Here is a 21,782-nt window from a genome sequence, read left to right as displayed (position 1 = left end):
CCTTTCCCGGGTAGCCCGTCGTCACAGATGAGGCCATGTGCCCCGGTTCTGGCCAGTGAAAAACACGCCAGTGTCATGTGGCATCTTCTGGACACTTCCCCTTACCCTTGACCTCTCTTCCTCCTTCCCGACTGGACCAGCGACAAAGACTGGCACTCTACCTTGAACCGTGAGAACAAGGGCCACTCAGAAGCGGAAGGTAGCTGGGCTCCCAGATGTCGACAAAGCCACTGTACACCAGCCCTGAACTACTGCTTACCTTTGCGCCTCACTCGGAAAAGGAGAGATGAATGTGTACCTCATTTCAGCTGCTGCTACTGGAGTTATGTATTTAGTGTTCTATTTCTAGTGGGAGAATTCTAACTGACACACTTCTCTGCCTGTATTGGCATCTCCCCTGCCTGGACCCTTTCCCCCCTAGACCGCACACTTGGACTAACAACAGTCATTTCAGTGACTTCCCTCTGCCTCTGTCCTTCTCTCATTCCTGTCCGGGCAAGATCCACCCCGCGACACATGAAATACTGAGAGAGGAAACTTCAAATAAAATGTAAGCTCATAAACGTCTAACAGGGATCATTACAACTAGGCCAGCTCCCTCAGAGTAGGACAATTGGCTCTTCAACTCTGCATTCCCATTTCCTAGAAGAGTCTGGCACATAGTAGGTCCAATGTGCTTATTCAATGATTAAACAACAATTACATCTTTTCAACGACAGTTCCATTCAACTCCAGTTCACTCCTCATCACACTGTCTTTAGGTGCCAAGCACTGTTCTAGATGCGGGGTGTACAGTGATCACCAAAATCCCACCCCCCCCAAGGAAAGTGAATGGAATACGGGGCACAAGAAACATAGGACTAAATGAGTAAACAGAATTCAAGTAGGTGCATGCTATAAACACAACAAGGAGGGTAGGGAGACAGTGATGGAGGGAGGGAGAAAGGTAGTTGAAACATTTAGATGTTACCTCATGATCAGGCCATACCTGAAAGCTCCGACGTGAACCCTGAGAAAGAGATCTCTGACAAGGGGCTTCCGACCGAGGGAAGAGCCAGCGCAGAAGGGAGGGGTGAAGGCCGGGGGGTGAGGCACCAAAGCGGGGAGTGGAGAGGAATGGGAGCATCCAGGCAGAAGCAGGCTGAGACGGACCCTGGGTTTGTCAACCGACTTCCACGCCCCTTCGACACTGTCACCTGCCTCTCCTTCCCTCCCTGCTTCCTTCCCCCCTTCGCTTATGTTCTCTTTAGTCCCAATTATCTCAAAGAAGGGTCAGCAATCATTTATTCCAAGGCTAACGCCCCTGCACCTACAGCCTCATTCCACGACCAATACTCGCCCTGCCCATGACTCCACCCCTCTCTGCGCCTCTTTAATCTCTTCCTCCAACGTTCTCAGGTACCATCATGAACATGTCTTCTCATTAGCTAACCAGCCCCCTGTTCACGCTGTCAGCAGCTACATATGTACACAACTACACCTGTGCATGCAAATGTACCCCCTTCCACACACACACAATTTACTAGTAGCTGCTAAATAAAACCCCAGTGGGTCGCCAGGCATTCCCGTGCCTCCACCATTTGGACTCAGACAACCCCATCTCCCACCGCACAATCCCATTTGTCCCCCTTGTCTGTCCCAAGCCTGACAGCCTCTCTGAGCTCTTTTACTGGGTCACACCACCCCCTGGGGGCCTTCTCCCTCATCCAATCTGCTCCTGGAGCATGTTCACCAGCACCAACCAATGGCTTCAGCCAAGGGCACTGCCCTTATGCACACATATTCACACACATGCACACACACGTTTCATGGACACTTACACATACACAGTTGCTCCCCTAACAAACGAGGTGTTTCTTGAAGGCTGATCGCATTTAACTGAGCCCCTAACCAGTGCATTGCTAGTACATACTTAATAAATAATAGGTACAGTATCTGCATGAAGTGGGCACAGGCCCATTCTGGTTTGCCCAAAGCAGCAGCAGCGTGTACACTCAAATTCTCAGAAATCTTGAAAACTGTCAAGCTCCACTCATTTCACAGTTGAAATGGGACTTTTTTTCTCATTCACAGCATGGGCATAAAGGAGCAGTGAGAGAGATCTACGATGTATGCTCAGTATTTCTAGATTTAGCTCATGATTTTGTTCAAGGAAATCAACTTCCAACCAATTACACATATTTCATAAAAGTTATTGAGTCAGGTCAGCATTTGGGACTTCTTATATGCAGAAGATTTTGAAAAGAAAGTGTAAAACACTGATTATTCCACAGCACACTGAAATCAGCTACAGAAACTGCTGAGAAAACCTCTCAATATGGTAGTGACTTCTACTACATCAATTTAAAATACTAAAAACTTTGCTCCCATCGCCATATTTAATATAATTTCTCTATATGAACAATTTAGTCCATGCAGAAAAGGCCATATTAAACCTGCCTTTTTGGAACAGAATGGCCCAGCTTGAAATCTATCTCCACCGAAAGAAGGAATTTATATCATTTAAACAGATACTTTGGGTGCAATCCAAATACTTCTTGATACTGGCCAATTCCTTTAACTCATGGATTATCAAGACATTCAAATGATTCTTTTATAAACAAAGTTAAATTAAGACACACCACTGTCCAAGGGCTGGTGTGCCTCACACAAGCATGGAGGTATTCAAGAGAACATGGCCTCCCTGAGGAGGGGATTCAGGGTGCAAACTTAGGAGACCAAGGAGTAAAATAATTTTCCTTAATTTTCTCAAAGGGAGAAAATTAAGCCTGTCAGAAGCTTCTCATGCAGACCTTAAATAAAGCTTCTACTCGTATTTTCCATAGGGTCGTGTACACGTACATATGCGTGTGTTCTCGTTTTTGGAAAGAGCTGACTCCACCTTCAAATCGTTCTTAAGTTTATAAGCATACTTGGTAGAAACTGGCCTTTCTCATCAACCACACTCAAAACAGATTCTCCAAGATACTGGATGTCATTAATGTGTCACAAAACCCAATGAGAAAGTGCACGTCTTACATAAACAAAAAAACATAAAGTTCTAATTCATAAATGGCTTATAGGGTTTCAATTATTTTATTGCAAATTATGCATCATCCCCACTGAATAACAACCATTTAAGAATCTTTTTTGGAAATAACTATTAAGACAGAAAGGATATATCATCATGCAAATACACACACACCTCTTTGTGTATCATTCTTATAATGATACACTAGGGTTTCAAAAGTTTTGAGTTCCACACATTACTTCCTCTCTAACTGGGAAGGTGAACCAGCAAACAACCAACCTGCAAGACCAAAGCTATGTCCTCTGCAACGCCTGTCTCCTCACTCTTGGAGGAGTCCCATCCATTTCCATCACTTTACCACACTCGGGAAGATTCAACTTTGGCTCTTCAGCCCTGAGCTCTCTTGAGTTCTGGTGCACTGGTCCAGGTGCCTCCTTGATGTCTCTGTGGGGACTCCCCACCAAAATATCCACTGTTCCTTCCCAAACCGGCTTCTGCGCTGACTGCTCTGCTTCTGTTCAAAGTCCTAGCGTTCATCCAGAGCCCAAGTTGAAACACCCAGAGCCGTCTCTGCCTCCTCTTGCTCCCTTCCCATGTAACGAAGATGCCCTGCTCAGCGCCTTCCTCTCCTTCACATCCATACTCACATCTCCTTGGTTCGAATCCCTCTCACACCTTTACTTCAGTGGAGCAATGGCAGCCTCCCTGGTCCCTCACACCTCTTGTCTGACTACCGTAATCTCTGGTCAATCCATGTTCACAAAGTACAACTCCAACCACCCACTGCCCATTCAAAATTCTTCAAATGTGCTTGTAGTAGACGCTGTTGGTTTCCTTTCACACAGTCTTCTTCCTTGTTAACAGAGCATAATACCAATTATGCTCATGGGACACTCTACCCAGCCCCAGGTGACATGGGATTGGTCTAAGCCAATCACAGCAATCTCCTTCTGCTTGGTCAATGATTGGCCTAGGGTGAACACGTGATTCATTTGTCATCAGTACAATATAAAAGTGTGGCAGAACTATTTCCATGAAAGCTTGTCCTTCTTGATAAGAAAGGTACGGAGGAGAACGTGGTCTTTTGCTATCACTCCACACCCCCCACCACTCCCTCCCCCCCATCATTGTAAGGATGCCATCATGCAAGGGTGATACCTCAGCTACAGCAGCCAACTCGTGACCGTGAGGACACAGCAGGAACACCAAGAAAGGCATAATAAAATAAAAATAAAAGAGAGTCCATGAAGACACAACTGACCCATCCAGAACAGCTCAACACTGCCTACAAAGCTTCTCTGTCAAATCTCCTTCGAGTTCCTGCCACTCTCTGTCGAGTGTGGTTACCTGCAACCCAAAGCATTCTCACTGATAAACTTACCGAGGACAAACTCCCTGCCTTGCCACCGAAAGCCCTCTGCACCACGCTGCTCGCAGGACAGCATCAGCATCACCTGGGAACCCCACCCCACCCCCACAACTCAGTCTCCTCGAGGGGTAAGGGCCGACACTCGGTTGGCAGAAAGCAGAAAGCTCTCCAGGTGATTCTTGTGTGGGTTGTGGTTTGAGAAACACTGCTGTCCCACGGCCACAAGTTACTGTTTCCCATTTCCTCCTCCCTCCTACACACGAGGAACACTTGGTCTGTCTCTCTCCAACGACCGTGACTTCATCTCACTAGGTTTGAGCATCCCTGGCCATTCATCTAATTTTGCCTCTTCTTAGTCAGTTTTCAAACCCGAAGCCTCCAGGGACCCCGAGGGAAGGGCATGGTCAACTGAAGGGCAACGAGTACTTGTTGCCAACTTGAAGGTGCTGGTCCCGTATCGCGGAATTTCTGAGTTTTTCCAAAGAAGAGCTGGAAATCTAGATCTATATGTAAGGATTTTTAGGTGGAGATGACTAATTGAATATTTTAAATACTGGGAGATTAAACAAGTCCTCCAGAGGACTCAGCATCCCCCTGAGAGTTTGTGACCTGAAGTAGTTAGTTCTTAAAATACCTACACACACTTTGAAGGTGGTAGCGACCACCTTCATACACGTACCGACTTCATCTAAAATGACCACGATTACCTTTCTGTGGCTAACTGTAAGCAAGCCTCTACCGAGCACGGGATGTTCATGACCATTCCACTGTCCCGGGTGGCAAAATGGGGTGTCGGTGGGCCCCCAGTGAGTGAGAGCCAGAATATTTTACCCATGAGTCACTGTAAGCCAGACACTTAGAACTACAAGCTTCTCCAGGACCTACAGAAATGTTTAAAATGCAAGGGAGAAAGTTAATTGGCCACACAACACACACAAACTACAAAATTAAAATTAACAGATGCTTAATTAAATGTCTACAAAATGCAACTAATCGACTCTGATACGGTACCATATTGCATTAAATTCGGAACATGAATTTTGATGTCTGATACGAAGCAGAGGAGATCAACAGTGCCTGGAACCCCCCAAGTTCTGAAAAGGGGCGAGTGCCAACCAGGAACCAACCTTCCCGCCCTGAGTCCTGTCTTCGATCCGGCAAGTCACAAACTCCTTTGCCTGATCCTCCAGCTCCTGGAGGCTGATCCCTGCCAAGCAGGATCCTCTGCCTCAATCAAGCGTCTCGACCAGGGCTGCGCACTGCCATCAGCTGGGGAGCTTTTAAAACCACCGCAGCCCGGGTCCCATCCCCAAAGAGTCCTCTTACAGAACTGGTCTGGGGAAGGCGAAGGGCGGAGGCCGGGCATGAGTGTATTTTGAAGGAGTTCCCTCCCACTCAGCCACAGCTAACGAACAGCCAGGGCTGGGAACCCACTGTTCTGGAAGCATTCATGAGAAACATTCTCTGAGACACTTATCTTCCCAGTTATTCCTTCTTGTTAGCTAGGTTTTCTTAGGACTGCGAGGCTTGGAGCAAAGACAGCTCATCAAGAGCTCTGATTATCTAAAATGGGGGGTCGGCAAACCTCTCCTGTAAAGAGGCAAACATTAAATGTTTTAGGCTTTGCTGGCGATCCAGTCTGCCACAACTATTCAACTGTGCTCCCCTGTCATGAGAGCAACCATGGAAACATGTAAACAAATGAGTGGGGCCACGTTCCAATAAAACTTTATGGACACAAGTGTTAGTTTCGCAGTCATAAAACGTTACTCTTCTTCGGGCTTCTTTCCACCACTTAAAAATGTAAAGACCGTTCTTCACTCAAAGACCATACAAGAGCAGATGGCAGGCCAGATGTGACCCGTGGGCTGGGGTTTGCCCACCCCTGCTCTAGAACTTCTCCATGGACTTCAGACCATGCAATTAACCTACGATAGAATCCAAGTGATCAGACTAGAACTACATTGGAAGTGGATAGACTGTACTTCTTCTACTCACTTAACGCAAGTGTCCGCCCAGCAGGACATGGAGCTGGAACTGTCCTTACCGTTGAACATAAACCAGAAATGACTTACCAAGCAAGTGATTTCGAACCCTACCTGCACACGAATTTGTCGAAGACAAGGTGGCAAAGAAGCAGTACACAGGCATGTTTGGAGGGTCAAACATAATGGATTGCAGGGTTCATTTCCTGCCAACATTTAAAAATTCAAAATACTTCACCTAAAAATCCAGATTAGCATTCTCTTGAAAAAATAATTACAAAATGTGGAGAGCCTGGGACAAAATGTTTGCGTGGCAAACAAGAACCTACTACTCAGTCAATGGGGCGGGTTTTCCCTAGCCCACAAACCCTCTGTCCAAGGAGGGTAACTGGCTGTTCCCCCAGGCATCTGCGTTAATGACCCCTGCTCTCAGGTCCTTAGAATGATCTTACTTCTCTTTCACAATGTGGCTTCCTCCTCTCCTTTGAAGACCTGAGCTGGGAAAACACTGAAAACTCTCTCTCATCTGCTCTCAAGATTCCACACCCCCGTCCGTACTCTAGACCCTAAAAATGAAATCATTAGTTCTCATGTGTCAAGTTCACAGGGCATCAACCTAACAAGAGTTTCGATCAAATCCCCTTCTCAATATGGTCTCAATTTGAACCAGAGTCTCCAAGAAGATAGACAAATGACAAATTACCCTTCAGGCCCTCTTACCCTTCAAGCTGACCAAGACAGAGAACCTGCCCAATGAGATAAAGCTAAAGCGTGGGCATCGGAACATCTTAATTAGGCAGAGTGATCAATAACACACATAATAATTAGAAAGCACGGCTGGGGGCTGATGGGTAAAGATGACACAGGACTATTCTAGGGTAAGAAGTTAACAGCCATCTTATGAAGAGGGGGAACCCCAAGAATAGGCAGAAAAAGCTAGCAACCAGTTTGTAGTCCAAGTTCATCATTAACCGACTATGTAACTTCGCCTTATACCCACATTAAACGCAACTGTTTATTTGGGGTGCCAGACCTCTGACAATTACACACCAATTGATAGATATGCTGCACATTATCTTCTAACTTGAAAAAAAAAGATAAACTGAACTCAGGGAAAGAAAATGCCAGATATACAGATCATGGGTCAGCAATCCACTTGAGGAACACAAGGCCTTTCTGTAAAATATAAGTGTGTGTGTGTGTGTGTTTGTGTGTGCACGCTCGTGTGCACACTCCAGTTAATTTGTTGGCCACCTCAGAAAAAGAACTATTCAAACAGATTTTCCCACTTGAAAATAAAATGGAAACCAGCCCTTCGAAAACAGAGATGACTTTAAGCTTATACATCAGTGGCTGGCTCATGAATTATTAACTGATTTTAATGATCCTGGCTATATTTTATTTGAAGTTATTTTGCTACTTGCAAGGACTTTTGAACCCTCAAAACTCTTTCATCCATCCTCCACAGACAGAGCGCACTTTCACACCCGCTGACATTTAAAAAGGGTCCATATACTCGCAGAACGTAAAGATAATACACACGCAAATAATGTATACAAAGGAGGCGGCTCATTTGTTAAAGAGAGAGATGAATGAAACCCTATTATTCACGGCTTGTAAATAAATTTAAAGGTAAGCGCTAACTTTTCACTGGCTAAGCCTGGAGCACAGGGTTCTGTACTTCTTCTGGACTTTCCCAGATGGTCGGTAAAACAAGAAAGGGCTGAAACCTACTGTCTTCAAAACCCATCATTTCCCGTCCAGAAAGATAATGCATGTCGTCCAAGTGAAGTCTCAAGAGATTAACGATGACAGGTGTTTCCAAATAAAATAAACGTGTGGCTTTGTAAGCTGCTTTTTACATTTTCAACATAAACCCACACTGAATAGCAGCAGCACTTCAGATACGCAAGTTAGCTGTGAAACAAACACTATAAACCTTTAATTAGCACTTGCTGTTTTATACCCATAGAGTTAATACTTCCTCTTCTACTCCATTCTCCCTATAAAGAAAAATTACAAGGAATAAAACTGGGGTTTTCACTTGTGCAATGAAGAGTAGGAAAGTACAATTTTGTGGCTCAGTCAAAAGGTTATTGTTTTTTCTTTCTTTTTACTCTCAAGGAAGTACGTGCAAACATCCCTTAAAATATGTGCAATTTGATTTCTACCAACACTGAGCACTGTGCCTGCCTTTCCTGAGTCGGGTACACACGGCGCTCATGACGACCAGAATGCTGAATGACCAAGAAACCAAGTTATTTCGGGCACACAGCTGCATTCAGAAAACACGATAGTAAACTAACGTGCACCCCACCCCGCAACTCCTGAAGTTAAACATGCATCTCAATAAATACTGTGTGTCTTCAAGATTTCTATACACTCCCTGAAATAAATGTTTGGAGTTTTAAATGGACTCAAAATAGCCTTTCTCAAAAAATGAAAAGAGACACACACAAAACACCCACACTTTTTTCTGGTCCCTTGAAGTACCCCTGGGGTCCCAGTGAACACAGGGATTTGCCACGCACCACCAGGACTGGATCAGTGCAAAAGGTTTCTATTTTGGTGTCATTCAGAGCGTAGCTGAGCTTAAATCCGAGAGAGGAGGTACATTAGGCAAGGTAATGGCTTCCAAAAATAAGAGCCTGCCTGGTTATACAAGGGTTGCCTGGGCACAGGCCCCCATGTAAGGAGATAAATAATACCGCACGGGAACAATTAGGGACAGTCTCAGAAACGCTACATACTTAATTAGGCTGCCCGAGTCCCTAACTCAGCAGACATTAGGGACTTGGGAAAGCATTTAATAACCCGAGTCAATCCGACGTCAGAGGACGCTAACCTCAACTCTGGCGACAAGGCCTTCTCTCGCTTCTCTTGCTTTCTGTGTTTAGCGTGACACTCCTGGAATTTGGAGAGCACAGACGCCCCCACCACCAACGGGTTAAAACACATTTGGATGATGTCCCTCCTTCCCACACTTGCGGGAAGGCCCCTCGGTGCCAGGCACGGGGCGACGATGACTCGGGGCGAGAAAGAGACCGCGAAGGTCTTTCACAAACTTCAGCACCGGCGTCGGGCAGCGAGTAGAAATAAACAGGCAGGGCCACAGCAAGCTGCGCCTCACTCGCCAGACAATTCCTCCTCTTCTTGAGATTTATTCATTAGTTTTGTGTAGCACCTTTCTTTGGGCAGGCTCCTGATTTCCTCCCCTGTTATCCAAGCAATCATAAACAAACTACGATTTGAAAGAAAAAGAGGGGAGAAGGGAGGAGCAAGGGGGGGGGGAGGAGAAAGAAAAACCACATTCAAAAGGCACCAGCCAGCCGGGGCACAGTTCTTTCTCTGAATACCGCCCTCAGGGTGCTGTTCCCTCCAAAGCTTAGCCCTGCGGGCGTCGGGAAGGACGGAGACCGCAACGCTGCGCCGCCCTGGCCGGAGGGCTGCGGCTCTCGCACCAACTCGCCACTCGGAGCTGCTCCGGCCCGCCACCCTCTGAGATCTGCCTTGGACCCCAGGAACCTTCGGTCCTCGAAGTTGCGCTGGGGAAGGTGGGGTACTCTAGGGCGTGGCGTGCAGCTCTCCGACCCTAATCTCCCCCCAAAGCTAAATTTACCCCTCCCCAGAAAATTAAAGATGAGAAGCGACTCATGCTAAGAGAGAGGGGTGGACACCTCCATTCCGTGGCCCACAGCGCCCTACAAGAGGGTAGCGAAAGCCACCTGCAGGGGTCCCACCACTCACCACCCCCGCCCCCCGTCCAGGGCACGCTCAAAAGTTTGTTCTTTTCCTTCCCTCAGCGGCCCGGGGTCCAGCCCTCCTAGTGTTGGGGGGAGGTGAATGGACTGGGAACGGGGCAGTGAGGTTAGCCCACCGCTAGGATCAGGGTCTCCTGCGCACCCCCCCAAGGGGGCCAAGATCGTGTTTACTAATAACAACAACAAAGAACCACACGCAAGTCCTCCTTTCAGTCTCGGGCTGCTCCTCGCTTCTTTGGGGCAGGAAAGGAGAGTCGGCGGGGGGGGGGGGCGCGGGGGGGGCAGTGGGAGGAGAGGCGGAGGACAGAGGCAGAGAGAGGGGAGTGCCGGCAGAGAGACAAAAAGGGGGAAAGGCGGGCGGGGGTGGAAGGGGTCAGGAGAAGAGGCAGAGTTGGACGGAGACGAGGACGCAAAGGGAAAGGAGTGGAGAGGGGAGGAAAGAGGGGAAAGAAAGTGCAGCGGGCGGTAGGCTGGAGCGCGGGGCGCGCCGGGGATGGGAGGTGGCCCACGCCGCGCCGCCCCCCGGGCCCGGGCCGGTCACCTTGCTGTAGCCGTAGTACCCCAGGCACTGCGCGAAGTCCAGGCCGGCGGGGTCCCCCGCCGCCGCGGGGTAAAACCTCATATCCATGCCGGAGCCGGGCCCGGGGCCGGGGGCCGAGGCTGGGGCTCGCCGGGGCGGGTGCCCGCCTCCTCGAAGCCGCTAGATCCACCGTCAGGGGCGCCCGGTCGAGGTTGTCCGGGGGGCGGCGCGCAGGACTCGGGGCCCGAGGAGCGCAGCAATCGGATCCCGAGGAGCCCGGGAGCCGCGGCCGCCGCACACAAAGGCGCGGCCACGCGAGCCGCGGGAGAGCGGGAGGCGGCCCAGGGGACGCGCCCCTCCGGGACGCCGAGGCAGCGCGGCGCGCGGGCCNCTGAGCGGGTCCTTTATGCATAACAAAAGAGCCCTCCTCCCCCGAGCCGCCCCGCCCGGCCCTGCCCCGCGCTGCCCCTCTGCGCTCACCCCGCGCCTAGCGCAGCCCGCGCCTTCCCCATCGCCCGCGCCTCGGCCTCCCCCTCTTCGGGGCCCCTGCTCTTCCCACCTCGCCCCTCTTCCCGCTCCGGTCCTCTTTGTCCCCGCTGCTTCGGAGCGCTCCTCGCTCCCTACTTCCCCGGCCGCAGTGGTCGTCGCCAGCCCCGTGCCGGTGTGGGCCTCCCCCGCCTTTGCGATTACCTCTTCTCTCGGACCCCAGCTCCTGTTCTCCACAGCCACAAGCTATCCGCTTCCGTCCCACCCTTCTTTCTATCATTTTCCTCCCCTCGCCCCCGGTTTCCCCTACCCTACACCCTGCCTAGCCTCACTCATGTTCCCTGTTTGGATGCACCGAACCCAGCAGCCAACCTGCACGCGCATCTCCCCGTAGCTGGGACCCCACCTACACCTGTGGTAGGGTGTCGGGGCCTGACCTTTCACAGGTAGGCAGACCTGAGGCTTCCCGGGTTAAGCCTCGTGTCGTTTCCCTTCGTGTTTTCTTTGCTCTTGTTTGTATTAGGAAGGCATTTGCGTAACTGGATCTAGGCGGATCGTTCCCTGCTCCGAGAAAATGTCCCCATTTTCCTAAAAGGTTCCGGGTGGTTAACTTATTGCCGCACTCACCCACCCCCTCTCCCTTTCTTTCTGTTTCTGTGACCTAACCCTCCCCCCGCCCGCACTGATTGTTTCGGGTTCACTCTCGACGACCGCGGCCCCCAGCCTTGGCGAAGGAAGGGACTTTCGGAACGTCAAGGAGGGGCTTGGAGATTTGCCCTGTCCCCAGAAAGTGCAGGCTCTTTTGAACTGAAAACAATTAAAGCCCAACAAACTCAGGAAGCACGTTTTTACGTCCCGCCTCCTACCTGGGTAAAGAGATTTGGATGGGGGCGCCGGGAGGTGGGGTGGGGAATGCTTCCGGAAGGGAATGTTCGCATAGTCACCTTAGGGCACAGGAATTAAGTGGGGAGGATCCAAGCAAAAAATCTGTTCTTGTGTCCCATTGTCTCCAGGGAGGCCCTGCAAGAACTTACAAAATGTTTGACTCTCTCCCCCTCCTTTGCCCCAAATGCCATATATACCCAATGTTGCCTTCAACTATCCTTTGGGTTTTTTTTACTTATGGGAACTCCCCGTGCACATGTATTAACATTTTTTTACTTTCTCCCGCTAATCTTCCGTATGTGGTTTCAATTATTTGACCAGCCAGAAGAGCTGACGGGGTAAGAATCAAGTGTCCCCCACCAAACCAGCCCGACCCCAGGTTGGTAATTTAGGAGGTACTTGCCCCCAAAGGCTGACATTTACAAGACTGTTTAGCTGACACTCATGACCACTTTCTGGCCCAGGCCTGAACCTCGACAGAGGTCCCATGAGCTTTTCATCAATTCCGTTCCCCAAAGTAGGCACTTGGGCTGGGTGACCCCTGCGTGTGTACCCTGGCCCACTATTATCTTTCTGGAACCATGCAAGGAAAATAAACTTCAATTAGGTGAAAGTTGGCGTATTTGCTCTTCTCTTAGCAGAAATGTGTGCTTGGAGACTGCAGGAAAAAGCGGTGTGTATTCAGGAACACAACAACCACTCGCATTGTCTCTGGGTTGACACTGACACTCCCCACGCCCAAATGAGCTCTGGTCTCCCCTCCTGAGTCTCCGTGTAACGCTGACAACCCAGTGGCACTCCCTAATGGCCCAGCGGGTTGCACAAATTGGAAAGTGAGCTGAGATTTTATCAGGACAACACCCCATTGAGCGGGTTCTTGAAACGCAGAAGTGGAGGCCCTTTCTCCAGGCCACTGGGCACGCCTGTGGCCCTTCCGCCAATCAGAGCTGGAGGTTGCAGTGGCCACCTGTTGTCTCGCCAGAGAACATCTTTTAAGTTTCACTATTAGTATTTTTTAACAATGGTGTGGAGTGCAGCATCTGGCCACAGGAGAGGAGCCGCCTGCTGGTCTGAAACACCACCAAAGAAATGAGTTATTTTTCCAGAGATTATTAAAAGGAGCCCAAAAGCCTAGGGAGCAGAGCCTTCCCTGGCACACCCACATTCCTCACCTGCTCGGTCTGTCCTGGGTCTGCAGCAATCTGAGCTTGATTACAGAGGAGGGAGGCACAAATAATCCAAGTTACAGAGAAGCCAGACCTGTCGTCGTCATCAGGCCCAGAGCAACAGAACTCCTCACAGTGGAAACCTCATAGCTGTCAGATGGGGAATTGCATGTGGGCTCAGGTGTTGGAGGTGAACATTGTGCTGAGGAGCCTAGAAACTGAAGCGAGATTCCCAGGAAACTCCGGGACTTAGGGATACCGGGTCTTATCTGATACTACCTCTTGGCCTTGGTTTTGGGGGAAGCCTTCCCCTCAAATCCCCCTCCCTGTTCAGATGCAAATGCCTTTGGGAAGCAACCGTTTCCACCAGTGAATATTTTATGATGACGATGACTGAGGACAAATCAGACTATAGGTCTTGAGTACCAGGGGAGGAGGAAAAGAAATTTGTCTAAAGATACATCTTTGTCTAAAGATACACCTGTTGAGGCCCTTAGAATGCAAACTTTACTAGAACAGCTACAGGTCATTTGGGAAGGCTGCCCAATGTTGCCCACAGTGGGTCTCCAGGCTCTGGGCGGCTATTTGGGGGTGACTGTTCTGTGCCAGGTACTGTTTTAGGCACTTGGGAGGGAGAAGGGAACCCCAGATGGCGCGTATTGAAAATCCTCAACGAAGACTATGAATTGGACACTCCCCACACAGGTGCACACGTGCACAGACGTGCACATGCCCTGCCCCCTGCACTCACCCGGAGATCCAGTCCCAACTCAACCAGGCTGTGGAGAGAAATGACCCTGGTAAACAAATTCCCATCTACACAGAGTTCGGGAAGCCCAGTGTTGGTGAAAGACAGTTCTAGGGAGGGGGCAGTGCTGCTGCTCCAGGCCCCACCTGGAGCTCCACTGTATCCCGAGAGCCCTGGACCGTGTTTGGCACTTAGGGGGTTTGCAATAAATAAATATTCACTTAAGGAAGGACAGATGGGAAAGGAGGGGGGAGAAACAAAGGTTTCATGGTGGAATGAATGTCTTTCCCAGGGGACCTGGTTAAGGTAAGATCGCAGAAGTGTGAACCCAGGACCCCGGATTCCGATGTGCACAAACTGCGGGTGGGGGAGGGGTGCAGGAGCCTGGTACACTCCGCTGTTTGGGGTCCTCGTACCCGTTCAAACTCAAGTGTTATTTCACTTAGGGCTAATCTGAGTAAACCCTCCACTGCGTTCAGTATGCCATCTAGTTTTGAGAGTTCCAGTGGAGGTGACGGCCACCCATTGAAAACTTTAGAACGATGCTTTTAAAATGTAATGCGATTGAACCCGACACGCTGTCAGCTTCAGGGTGTCACCTTTTTCAGTCTGTCAGTAATTTTGTTTCAGAAATGCCATAAACAGAGGTTTTCTTTGTACCAGGTTAGCTTTGAATTTGAAGAAACCTCTCCAGGAACATGTCTTGAACATATGTATAATTTATGCTGAACAGTGCTAACAGTTACTGCTCTAGAAAAGCCCCACAAGAATCCCTGGCTGGTGTAGCTCAGTGGATTGAGCATGGGCCTGTGAAGCAAAGGGTCGCCGGTTCAATTCCCAGTCAGGGCACGTGCCTGGGTTGCAGGCCAGGTCCCCAGTAGGGGACACATGAGAGGCAACCACACACTGATGTTTCTCTCCTGCTCTTTCTCCTTCCCTTCCCCTCTCTCTGAAAATAAATAAATGAAACATTTTCTTAAAAAGCCCCACAAGAATTGGTCATACAGCCAAAATATAGCCGCTGGGCATTAGAAAACTGTAGGGTTTCTATATGATTTGGGTCAAAACTCTGTCTTATTAGTTAGTTGTTTCTAATTGATAGTGTCATTCAAGAATCTGTAAAAAAAATGAAGGAAAAAATACACAAATTGGAACGGGGAAACTATATTACATCTCGACAAAACTCTGAAAGCTTTATTTCTTTACTTTGGCTCCACATGAAACGAGAAAGTCCCCTTGAGGACTCCGCTGAAACTACCGAGTTACATACCGAAGATCTTCCTGGGTCCCCCCGGCTTTGGGGGCCCTATTCAACCCCTGTGTGTCCTGCTTTCCCAGATGAGGGAGGATATGATCAAGCATCAGACACAGTTTAATATTCTTGAGTTCTGCTGATGAAAAGCCCTATCCAAATATTATGATCCTCGTTTGCAATGTGCAGTGTAGCCAAATTAACAGCAACTCCAAATGGAAATTAACAAGGCCAGAGCTTCTCAAGTTTCTTCACATCTATTCCCATAGTAACAGCTAATACATTATGTTGGTAAAACATCTCATGTTTGGTTTTGTATCCGACTTTGGCTTCAGGTCATAAAGCCTAGCACTTCTCTCCAGCACCGGCTCTTAGTACCCGCCCAGCCCAGCTCAGCTCCGGGAAACTTAAGAGAGTTCCGTGCCGGAGGATCACCACTGAGCGCTCATGGTCTAAATCGCATGCAGATAACATCAAGTTCGGCCCTGCGAGGCTCTCACAACAGTCAATGTAGGCATGCTGTGGAGGAAGGATTCTGACCCCGGGGCCCTCATTACAAGTCTCCCGCATGGGCTCGAAAACTAATCACCAGGGGGGAGTTCCACACAGCAATTACAGTGGGGGGGAAAATCCCTGGGCATTGTCATGGTTAGTTTTTATTTCAATAGATGCAAACTTTTGTGGCCTGGAAATGTGGACTATTCTGATCTCTTTACTTAAGTGAGCAAATGCAGAAACATGAGCAAGTGGGGGAAAAAATAAGCAAACGTTCTGTACATGATAATAAATATATACTCGGTTATGTGCAAGAGGTAGTATGATTCGATATTACTACTACTCATTTTGGCCATATCGGTCTTGTGCTACCAGGCACAAGCAAAGCTCTAGAAAAATGAATCATTGTCCCAGGTGACTATTGCTTTTACTAAGAATAGACACACCCATTGGTTTCGACAGATATGCAATAATTGTGGAATGGTAACCCCCTAAATCCTAGTAGCAAGAAAGTACTGAGCTGAGAGTTCATTCCCAAAAATGTGAAGTGCAGCAAGTATTTGCTTCCAACCTAAGTAGCTCTGCAATAAAGCTATTCTAAAAACCAATATGCTCAACACAGTCAGGAGGTGTGCAATTTTCAGCGTTTTTACACCCTGCCTTAAAAAAAATATCCTGTATTCACAGAAATTCTCGACTGTGGTCCTGCCTGTTTGCTGAAATATATTCTATTTCTTTTGTAGTGAAAGAATGACCTCTTTTGCAGGAACAATTTTCAGAGACAGCGTGTTTATCAAATGGTCTCTCTGCTTTCATAAAAACAATTTATTTTCCCTGAACTCTTCAAGATAAGCATCGAAACCAGGAAAACTGTACAGTGAAGTTTATAATTACAATCCAGAAACAAATACCAGGTAGTTTTTATTTTGCTCAAGTGGACAAGATGTATTCCCCCCAAGGAGACAAAGGTAGTGATGGGGGAGGAGCTTGTACTGGAGGGAAAATCAGGAAGCTGAGGAGGTTTCTAGCGAGAGGGGCCCCTCAGTGTTGCCCACAAAGACCACTGGCTGAACAATGAAAGCTGAGGACCTGGGACTCTCTTAGAGATGGGTGGGGGTCAGGCCATTTTTTATTCTTCACCAAAGGACAGCTAGAGAGGCATTAAGAAGAAAATGGCATTAGGCAGATATTAATTAAACCCTTCCGGGACCGAACTGTGTGCCCTCGCACATAAACATCTCATGTAGTGAGAGCCTCTGATGACGTCCTATCTCTGAGAAGCACCCGTGTTTCTAGGCCTCATTTCTATGGCATGTTATTTTTACTAACCGGAGGACAACACAATCATGAAAATAATGGAGGAAAGAACGGAGTCTAATAAAGATTGTGCTTCTTAAGAAATGGGAAACAATTGCATTTGATCACAGAACAGCCAAGGACTCGCAGCAACATAATCTCCCCTGATTTACATAGATCTGCGCTCGCCAAACAGATGAGTGTTTGCTTTTCGAGTAATTGTCCAGGTGCGCATCCTGCAGTGACAAAATCTCTAACTCATCAAACTGTTTTGCCAGAGTGGGACAAGCCCTGTGTTCTGGAACCGTGTCAAGCTTTCTCCCTAGCATTCCAGCCACCTGTTTATGGAGTTCACCCTCCTCCAGAGTAAATGCGTGCAATTAGAAACACGAAAATGAAAATAAATGACCTTGTTCGTTATTGATAACAAAGGAACTCAGCAAAACCAATGCTGTGGGGCTTGACCTCTTGACCCGGGAGAGAAAACCACCTCATGGCTTTGTGGCCGATGAACAATAGTCCAGCAGTTCCCATTGTCCGGGCGGCCTGACTTCTCGATGGTTGTGGAAGCTGCATATCCAAAATATTAAATGTTTTACCAGTTGGATTAGAGGATTTGGGCTTTTCTGAAAAGCAAGTGAGATTAGTACGCCAAGGGCTTTTCTTTTTCAGGCCAGCAGGTAAAATCATTTTGTTTCATATACACAGTGTGTCCTGTGTCAACCACACGATGAAGGAAAGAATATTAAAAATGTCCAGCCCGGGCTGGGCAGCCCAGTTAATTGGAACATCCTCCCAAAATGCCAGTCCTCAGTCAAGGCACACAAACGTGTACATGGGTAACACAGCGGGCCGATGCCTCTCTCTTCCTTCCTTCCTCTCTCTAAAAATCACTGAACAAAAATAAATTTTGAACCAGGGTTCTGGGAATGGAAGAATGGTGGAATAGATCATGGAAATCAAATAGGCGGTCTCAACAAGTAGTTCAGAGGCAAGCACATTTCCTCTTTGTCCCAGCTCCTGGCAGGAAAGGAGAACACAACTTCCATTATGTAAATGCAGTGTGGACAGTGCCCCCTAGAGTTGTGCAGTGGAAATAGCACCGTCACTCCTCTCTCTCACTTTCCCCAAGCCACATCCCCCAGAAGCCCAGAGCAGGCAGGACACAACCCCCACCACAGTGGAAGGTTCTTCAGATCTGGTGCCTGCTTGGAATACCCTGAGGTCGGACCTAGTAAAAAGTGACACCCTCCTGACTTGTGTCCCTGGTCCTTCAGCCTTTCCCCACTTTCGGGTCCATCCTTTGTCTACCCACAGCATGTTCCATGAGTGTCCCCAGGTGTCCTAGACCTTAGAGTCCAAATTTGATTTCCTTCTCAAGTCTCTCAGTTACTGTCCTGTCTGTCCGGTGCCACTGTGCCTTGAACTGTTTTATTTTTCCCCAGGAGTAAATAACTGTTTTGTTTTGTTTTTCAAAGGAGGACCCGCTACTGTTTCTCCAAACATCTTTTCCACTGTGAAATGAAGCCAGTTTTCACCAGGGATGCAGATGACACGCAGACACCCCCCCCCAGGGGACGACAGGCTGGCCTTCCTCGGCTTTTCCTTCTGACCCACGGGGTCTTCATCATGCACCTCTCCCCAATGTTTTGTTTATATTTATCATTTTTTAATTTTCATGGTATTTACTGGGGTGACATTGGTTAATAAAATTATGTAGTTTTCAAGTGTACGATTCTGTAAATACATCATCTGTATATGGTATTGGGTGTTTACCATCCAAGGTCAAGTCTCCTTCCATCACCATGTATCCCCACTTTGTCCTCTTCTACCTCCCCCACCCCCCCTTTCGGTTGTCTGTATCTATGAGGTTTTGTGATTTTTTTTTTTTTTTGCTCAAGCCCGTCACCTCTTTCCACCCCACCCCACAACGCCCCTCCCCTCTGACAGCTGTCAGTGTTCTGTATGTGTAAGTTTGTTTTTATCTTCTCCCGAACCCTCACTAGGGTGCTCCGGCCATACACCTGGAGAGAGGCCTACAAACCCTGTTGATCGCATACTGATGGTGACGAGGGTAACACCAAAATAACAGCCACTGAAGGTCCAACTTTCTGGTTAACATCTGTGGGCCTGGTTGATTCTCAGACCCAGCGAAGGGAGCTTCAGAAGTGTTTGTGTTTAACTGATTTCAAGAAACCCATTCTGTAGTCCAAACACGCATGCCAGCTATTGTCTTACTGAAAGACTGAGCTCTCCTAATCTAGAAATAACTCCAAGTGAGTTCCCACTGTGTGCTTGAAGTACCCAATGTGTAGCTGCGCTCAGTGGGGGAGAGAGCGTAGAAGGTGATTATGCCATCATCTCCAGAACTGACCACTGACTTACGGTCTGACAAGTTTTTACCATGTCTTTCCAGAAATGTGGTGCTGAGGTTTCAGAAATAGGGAAAAAAATGGTCCATGTCCACACTAGACACCATAAGACACACAGAAAGCATTATAATAGTGAAATACTGTAACCAACGCCACAGTGTAGTCACCCTCCCTAGTGTAGTCAGCAAACACTGATTTACAGATATTATTACTGATAATATTTGTGTGCTGCTCAGAGAAGGGAGAGGTTATTTATGGTCAGGATAACCAGAGGAAGCCTCGTGGAGAAGGCATTTGAACATAGAAAACACTGGGGGGAGGGAAGGATGAAACAACGTCCTAGGGGATAAAGGTTTTGAACTCAGTTGTTAGAGAGGAGCGCTCACAGGCCTAGCCAGGTGGCTCAGTTGGTTGGAGCATCGTCCTGTGGACCAAATCATTGTGGGTTCGATCCCTCGCTGGGGCATGTACAAGAGACAACTGGTTGATGTTTTTCTCTTACATCTCTCTCTCTAAAATTAAAGTGCCTCCTTGGGTGAGGATTTTTTTTAAAAGGAGTCATATGTGTGGGAACATGGGGCTGTATCAACCCTCTCTTGGGTAGCTTATGCTGCACTAAAAAAACAACCCTTGTTATCTTAGTGGATTACCACTACAAAGGACTACTTCTCATCCACATGCCTGTCTACCTCCAGCCGGCTGCTGCTCCGTCCCATATTTTCATTTCAGGACCAGAGATAGTGGAAGCACCCTAGGGGTCTCAAAGCTTCTGCTCCCATCACTTCCACTCACTTTTCATTGGTCAAAGCAAGTCCGATGGCCAGGCCTGAGATCAGTGGGCCAGAAGGGGTGAATCTCCTGCAGGAAATGATCTGGTGGGGTGGGGTGCCCAATATTTTGAAACAATGCCATCAGTGACAGGGGAAGAGATTCATAGAGATATCAAAATTCCCGACAGCAGGTACTGCTGTCCAACTGGAGAGGGAGTGCTGGAGAGATAAACCTGGTGGGATGAGGGGTTGGGGCTGCAGGAGGGACGGGACAGCGGGGAAGTGAAGTCCAGTGATGTTCCGAAGTTCGGGCAGCTGTGTGGGGCTGGCTGCAAGAGGCTACATGGAGGATGGCACGGAAAACGTGGCTGGGTGTTCTGATCGCAAATTTGCTTTGATTCATACACAGCAGACTCATTTAACATTTAATGAGTTTATGCTATGTGCCAGGTGCAATGCAATATAAACATTTGCATATATATATATATTTTATTTTAATCCTCATGACATCTGTCTGAGGTGGCCAGTATTCCTTCTTCTATGTTGAAGCACTGAGCTCTCAGGTTAAAGAACTCGCTTTAAAGACCCAGAAGCATCACAGAAGAGAGCTGTGAAGGAAATTGACATCTCTTCCTTCTGCTGCATCACTGCAAGGCAAAGAAATAAAAATGGCACCTTTCTTTAGTATTGACTGCTCATTCCCTATTGTCTCCTTGTCCCTGCAGCCTGAAAACAAGGTTTCTATGATGCTTTTTCTCCTCCAGCGGAAGTTGCCGTTAAAATGATGCTGATACAACCAATCCTTGCACAGTAGAACTCCACGAGTGAATAAAGAAGTGACTAAAGAAGACACAGACCTTTATCTGAGGTATTTATTATAAAATTCTGCACCGGAGACAGTGACTATCTATTAAATGTTCATGTACTACCCCCCTCCCGCCATGTTTCCTAACCTTTCTTGCCATTGGGTGATTGGGTGAGGGGACCACGTGATCAGTTCTGGCCAATGGGCTGGGAGCAGACGTGCGTCACTTCCAGTCCCACACAATTGCGAGCTGGCATTCATCCTCTCTCTGTGTACAGATGTGTACGTATGCAGCCCTTCTGTAGTGTCCTTAGAAGCCAGGTGTTCCCAATGCCATAGGCAGTAGATGGAGGAGGGCCACCTGTGCCTCCACATTCGCATGGGTAACAACGTATGTTTACGTTGTTGAGCCGTGACACATCAGTGCTTACTTGTTACCGCAGCGGAGCCTAGCCTGGCCGTTCAGATCCCCTGACTTCAACTGACTCGAGGTTAGGCGCCCTATCTGTCCTGCTCACTCACTGCCGAACACAGAGCCTCCCACGGGCTTCATGCCCCATAAGCATCGGTGAAAGAAAACAAATGAGTCCCAGATTGAGTCTGGTCTCTATATGCTATTTAATTAAGCCACCTACTAACTGATTTTGGAAGCCAGTGGTTGACCGACCTTCCTGAAATATCATCGCGTCATACTGCTCCTCAAATTGAGATCTTACTATACACCTTATCAGTTTCTAAGTCCTCCCCCTGCCACTCAGGGTCCTCATAATCTGATCCAGATTCCTATGAGTTTACTATCTTATATTTCTAATCTAATCAACCGCTACCCACTGACGTGTGCCTTCCAGTCATTTTTCCACCG

At 48.2% G+C, this 21,782-nt stretch overlaps 1 protein-coding gene across 2 annotated transcripts in view; it reads right to left on the bottom strand.

Annotated features, from left to right (window-relative positions):
* TOX3 (TOX high mobility group box family member 3) overlaps positions 1–11,029 on the bottom strand; it is a 98,478-nt gene extending 87,449 nt beyond the window's left edge. For both annotated transcript variants that reach the window (XM_037066325.1, XM_037066326.1), the window contains exon 1: positions 10,667–11,029. In XM_037066325.1, coding sequence (XP_036922220.1) covers positions 10,667–10,753 — 87 coding nt within the window. In that variant the 5' untranslated portion in view covers positions 10,754–11,029. The remainder of the gene's footprint in view (positions 1–10,666) is intronic.
* Between the last annotated feature and the right edge of the window lie 10,753 nt (positions 11,030–21,782).

This window comes from Sturnira hondurensis, unplaced genomic scaffold (genome assembly GCF_014824575.4).
Source record: "Sturnira hondurensis isolate 20B ecotype Veracruz unplaced genomic scaffold, ASM1482457v3 Scaffold0016617, whole genome shotgun sequence".
NCBI lineage: Eukaryota > Metazoa > Chordata > Mammalia > Chiroptera > Phyllostomidae > Sturnira > Sturnira hondurensis.
Note: the sequence above shows the minus strand (reverse complement) of the source record. Positions and strands in the feature narration are given on the sequence as shown.